Source organism: Trichosurus vulpecula, chromosome 5 (genome assembly GCF_011100635.1).
Source record: "Trichosurus vulpecula isolate mTriVul1 chromosome 5, mTriVul1.pri, whole genome shotgun sequence".
In the NCBI taxonomy this organism is placed as follows: domain Eukaryota; kingdom Metazoa; phylum Chordata; class Mammalia; order Diprotodontia; family Phalangeridae; genus Trichosurus; species Trichosurus vulpecula.
The window spans coordinates 66,620,094-66,626,093 of record NC_050577.1 but is presented as its reverse complement, the minus strand read 5'-3'; the positions used below and the strand labels follow the sequence as shown (position 1 = coordinate 66,626,093).

At 44.5% G+C, this 6,000-nt stretch overlaps 1 protein-coding gene across 9 annotated transcripts in view; it reads left to right on the top strand.

The window, feature by feature from the left end:
• Nucleotides 1-283: 283 nt before the first annotated feature.
• The window catches only part of ABI1 (abl interactor 1), a 106,094-nt gene continuing 100,377 nt past the window's right edge, over nucleotides 284-6,000 (top strand). For 4 of the 9 annotated variants that reach the window (XM_036761936.1, XM_036761934.1, XM_036761932.1 and 1 more), the window contains exon 1: nucleotides 381-645. In XM_036761936.1, coding sequence (XP_036617831.1) covers nucleotides 529-645 — 117 coding nt within the window. In that variant the 5' untranslated portion in view covers nucleotides 381-528. Of the gene's footprint in view, nucleotides 646-6,000 lie in introns of all 9 variants that reach the window. The other 5 variants (XM_036761931.1, XM_036761927.1, XM_036761933.1 and 2 more) reach the window with 4 other exon arrangements.

The window sequence follows — 6,000 nt, the reverse complement described above, 5'->3', positions numbered from 1 at the left end:
GGTTCTTCCAGTGGCTGACAAACACCTGGCACGCTCTCTCCCTCTCAGGTGCCACCTGCTGGCAGGCAGGCCCCTCGGCGGGCTGGGCACATTACTCCACCACGCTCCTTCCTCCCTCAGCTCCACTCTTCCCTTCTCTCTCTCCCGCCGGTAGCTTGCGCGCGTGCGCCGTTGTCATCCGCGGGAAAGTCCCCCGGGGTGGGGTGGTGGGGAGAGAAGACTACAACTCCCAGAGGGCAATGCAAAAGAGGAAAAACCCAGTCTCCCAGTCCAGAAGCTGCAGGGGTTGGGGGGAGGGGGAAAGGGGAAGCTGAAAGCTCGCGCGTCGCGAGAGCGAGGCGGCAGCGGGTGGGGGTGAGGAGGAGGAAGAGGAGGAGGTGATGTCCCACAATACCAGGCGGGAGGGCGGGTAGGCGGCTTGTATCCGGGCTCGCAGGCTTGGACTCTCGGACTCCGTCGCGTCGCTGCTGCCTCGCCGCCGCTCACTGTCTCTAGAACGGGAGGGGAAGCGATGCGGAGGGGTGGAAAATGGCAGAGCTGCAGATGCTCCTAGAGGAAGAGATCCCGTCCGGCAAGAGGGCGCTGATCGAGAGTTACCAGAACCTGACCCGGGTGGCGGACTACTGTGAGAACAACTACATACAGGTGAGGCGGGGGGAGGGGAGGGGAGGGGAAGGGCGGCCCCGGCCGGGCCGGGTCCCGGCCCCCGCCCCGGCCCCGGGAACAGGAGCTGCAGCCTGCCCGCCGCCCCCATCCCGGGCTCCGCCACAGGAAATGGGCTGGGGTGGGAAGAGAAGGGGGAGAGAGAGAAAATGGGCGAGCGCCCGGAGGGGACCCGCCGCCGCCTAGCCCTGCGCCCGGCCGCCCGCCGGGCTGCCCCGCTGACACCCCGGAGCGCCCGAGCTCCGGCTCCGGCTGCTGCGGCCGCCGTGGCCACCGCCACCCGCGCCCCTGCCGCTGCCGCCCCGCGCGCCTCGGCCCGAGGGAGCCCGTGCCCGGCTGCCTGCAGCCGGCTCCGGGGGGCCGGGGGCGCGAGCAGGGAAACCGAGGCAGCGCGGGCGTGGGGGTGAGCGTCTGTGTACGAACTTGTGTGTGTGTGATTGTATGTGAGTGATTGTATGTGTCTGTGTGATATATATATGTGTGGTTGTGTGATTGTATTGCATGTGTGTCTGTATATATGTGTGCGGTTGTATGTGTGATTCTATATATGTGTGCGAGTGTGATTGTATGTATGTGTGTATGTATATTGTATGTATATGTGTGAGTGATTGCGAGTGTATGATTGTATGTATACGTGTGACTACCAGTGTATGGGTGTGTGATTGTATGCGATTTCTGTGTATGTGTGTGACTATGGGTGAGATCGTGTGTATGTGCACGCATGTTTGTGTATGTGACTGTGTGCTTGTAGGTACATGTGTGTCCTGGTGTGTGTGTGTGTGTATGTGTGTGTATGACTGTCGGGGAGAGGGTGGGGTGAGCGCGGGGGGTGGTGGATTATGTCAGCTCGCCCCGGAGGGTGTGCCTCGTATTCTATTTTATTTATTTGTCATGAGTCACCTCGCTGGGGAGAAGGGCCCTTTGGGGGAGCGCTCTGGAGAGGAAGAAAGTGAACGCACCCCCTGACCCCCAGGCTTTGCCTCGGGCTCCCTCCCGGCTTTGCGGACCGGGCCCCCCTCCCCCCAACAGTTTCACTTCCGCTCTTGAGCTTTGGCATCTCGTGCGGGAGGGTGATTAGGGCGATCGGGTAGAATTATTAGTCGTGAATTATTTTTAACTGCTGGAGAGATGCCTTAAATGACCGCTCTCCTCCCTTATCCATCAAAAATAAAAAAAGTTCATAAAACTCCCGAATTTATCTGTAACTTAGAGCCTCTTCTTTCTGTTCGGTTCCCTATTTTCTGAGCTCACTTTTCCTTTCCTTCCAACTGAGATAGATGGTTAGGATGATTAAAAAGTGTCTCCAAGGCGGAAAACTACACACACACACACACACACACACACACACACACACACGCACATTTTCATTCAGATGTACGTGTGTGTAAATATACACAAACATCTACACAAGTATAGCTATTCCTACACATATACATACACACTTGCAGGGTGTCCCAAAAGTTAGAAATGTACTAAGACTTTTGGGATAGCTATCTAATAATGTAAAAGTCATGTAATATGAAATCATGAAACTTAGAGAATGTCTGGAGAATTTTTATCGTTGCTTGTCAGCTAATTTTCTTGAACTGAGCTGAGATGGAAATGCTTTTTTCACAACTCAGCTGTAAATGTTTAGGGTGTGGAAATGATGGACAAATTGTAATGGGCACTTTATATTAATCAAGTGGTAAGAAGTTCCCTAAATACTGGGTAGTCGTGGCTGATGAGGGTTTTTGAAAGGTTTGGGTTATTTCAGCACAAAGAAATAAAGAGAAAATTTTTGGAATTAGCTCCTGTATGTAGTTATTTTGCCAATGCTTGCACTTCCTCCACTTTATTTCTCTTTAAAAGTAAAGAGAATGAGTGGTTGCTTTTGTAAATATTTAGAATCTTTCTCTATTTTCATACTCACTTCAACATTTAGTAAGCCCCTACTATCTGCTAAGCATCGTGCTATTAGTCGTACTATAACTGTGGAAAAAATTATTGGCCCTTGTTCTTATTCACTGATAACATAGATTTTTTTAAAAAAGTTCATTTTGCAGACTGAAAAATAATTTTGTAGTTTACCAAAATGAAAAGCACATACTGAACTGAAGTTCCAAAGTTAAGCTTTGAAAATTCAGGTGAAAATTGGAAGGATCTTACAAGTCAAAACATAAAATACCTTATTTGAGTCTTCTAAAAACCTACTTCCAAGGTCTGTAGATAGATACTTCAAAACAGGGAGGTTCCATTTGGTTTTCTATGTTGGGAAATAGGACAGGTACATGGTATGGTAACACATGTTTTAACCTGTCTAGTTTTTTTTTTCTTTGTTAGTGTAGTTGTGTTTTGTTTTTCTATTGCAAAACTTGGAAGCAGTTTAAACTCTACCAGTAGTCTCTTCCATTAACATAAGTTGCCTCATGTTCTATACTTACTCTCCCTGGTAAACCAGAAAACTAAGAATCCTATTAGTGATTCTTAAAACGTTTTTTCATTTTATCAGTTTAACACCAGTGAATCATATTTTTTTACCCTAAGCCCTAAAAAAAGATCGGAAAATATTTTCGAAATAATGACAAGTATATATAACAGTGATTATCAGAACATAGTCTTTTACCTTTTAGGCTTTGGTTGCTCCAGGCGCCATAATCTACCCTGCCCTCCAAATTAGGTAGAAAGTGAATGTGGTATTGGTGGAAGGTATCACCACTGCTGTTCTTGTCATTTCTGCTGCTGGAGGAGATTCTTATTAATGTCCTCTCATGTGTTTGTCCTAAAGATTGGAGAATGACTTTTTTTGAGTCTCTTGTGACCTTGCTGTGTACCCATGGTGCTTTCTGGTGCTGGGAAACAATACGCTATATGAACAAATATCTTTGGATAGGATAATAATGATGATGATTTGCAGCTATATAATAATCTTTTGAAAAGAATGTTCTATGTCCAGAGGTGAAGTTTTTTTACATGGTAACTTGAATGCAGGTTTGACCTTTTTTACAAATTGGGTAATGTTGAACATACCAGGGATATTTAGCCTGGAGAAGAGAATTTAGGGAATTCATTATTGCCTTCAAATATTTGAAGGGCTGTCTCTTGAAAGAAAAGAATAGATTTAGGCTGCTTGGCTCCTGAGAAGAGAATTAGAACCAATGGATGGGTGTTATTGGAAGGCAAAATATGAAGAACTTCCTAACAGAGCTGTTAGGAAATGATATGGATTAGTGTTGTCACGAGCTTTCCATTTCAGGTCTTAAAACAGAAGTAAGACTACTTGTGAAGGATTTGGAAATTAGAACAGGGCTTGGACTAGATGACCTCTCTAAGGTCCCTGTCCACCCCTAGAATCTGATTCCAGTGCACTTCATTTAGACTTCCTAGCAAATGCCCCATGTGTTTGTGGGGTAGATTAGTTTTTAGAGCAGTTTTCTAAAACTTTATGTGCTGTGAATTCATAGACTATCATCATTGTAAGGAAAATGTGGCTGCACAGTCTGCTTGAATTATCAGAGTGGAAATGACTTTATAAACAATGCAACTAGTTTACTCTTTACTGTCTGAGAGATAGGTGTCTGAAATCATGTTGCTGGTACAGTGGTTACTAGAAAATGAAGTTAAAGTATGTTGGAAAGTCTGTGATCCAGATAAAAAAGGATGTTGGAGTCCATTTCGGCTGAATTGGTCTGAATGATCCAGTGTTCTCTTTGCTTCTTTCCCATTTCTACCCCTCATATCTAGTAATTTACCAAGCTCCACTTCTACATCATGTCATGGCACACATCTCTCCTTTCTCTGTTTCCTTTCTACTGCTCAAGTCTAGGCATTTATGACCACTGCTCTGGCCAGTTGTAGCCCAAACAAGTCTTACCGCTTCTGTTTTCCTTCTTCTCCACTCCCTCTTTTGCACAGCTTCTGGACTAATATTTCTTCGGTCCAGATCTGGCCATGTCAGTTCCCAGTCTTACTTGACTCCCTGTTAATTATCAAGGATATTTCAAACTGTGTTGGGTTCATGCAGGGCCCTTCACAGTATCATGTCATCTTACTTTTACAGCCTTCTTTAGAATGCTTCCCTTCATGTGCTAACAGCCAAAGTAGTGGAACACTGTTTGTACTTAAAGTATATTAGAACTCTACATCTGAACTTACACTGTTTTCTTCATGGTTTCTGTGCCTTTTCTTGTGCTGTTCTTAATACTTGGAATGGCCCCCCTCCTTCCTCACATAATACTTGTTGGGCAACTTGCTCATATCCGTACTGTTTATTATTAGTCTGTATTATGGTTTGTGTATAAACTCCACAAATGCTTATTTAAACTTGGTATCACCTTCGTTGTAGCAGTGCTGTGCATAAAAAAATTGTTGAATAAATGAATCATTAAGTACCACCAAAAGGTGACACCTTGTTTTAGTGTGTGGAATGTTGAACTGTAGCAGTTATCGCTGGACACTATTAGTATCCTAATTTGAGTCCTTCACTCCTTTGGCAGCTGGTTGATTTCTGGTTCACAGCTTGTATCAGAGACCTTTTGTAGAAGAATTGATAGAGTTAAATAAAATACTCAGCTCCATCAAAAAAGAAACCATGGGGAAGATATCTGAAAGCATTGCCCTACATTTATTCAAAGCCATGGAGTAATGGTCTATGGAATTCTGTGGCATGTGCATTTCTGATCTTAGACATGATGGATCTGGAGAACTAGATCTAAGGTTCTTAATTTGGGGTCTATGAACTTGTTTTCAGAAACTGTTTTGATAACTGTATTTCATTATAGTTAGTTTCTTTTGTAATTCTTTGAATTTCATTTTATTACATTATTCTGGGAAGAGGTCTGTCACCAGACTGCCAAAGGGGTCCATAATGCAAAAAAGGGTAAGAACCCCTGGTCTAGATTTATCAGAAGGTATAGTGCCATATTAGGAACTTTGGGAAAGCAGAGGGAGATTCCTCAAAGGTAGGTAGGGGCAAATAAAAAGGAAATAGTACATTACCCAGCAGGCAATAACTTAAATTTATATTTCACTGTTTGCAAAGCTGTTTACATATGTTATTTCATTTGAGCTTCGCAGTAGCTCTATTAGGTGGTTACTATAGGAATGATCGTTCTTTTACAGAAAAGTAAACTTGGGTCCACAAGGGTTATGTGACTGCCCCTCTAATTTAGGGGCACTTCACATAGCTAGTAAGTTTCTGAGGTAGATTTGACCCAAGACTAGGTTCTCTGTTATTGCAGGCTGGCCCCCTGTTTTAAGATCTATGAGGCCATCTACTTCAATCAACTCATTGTACAGATGAGGAAGTGGAGGCCTGGGGGTGCTAATACACTAACCCAGATTTTTGGACTGCAGAGC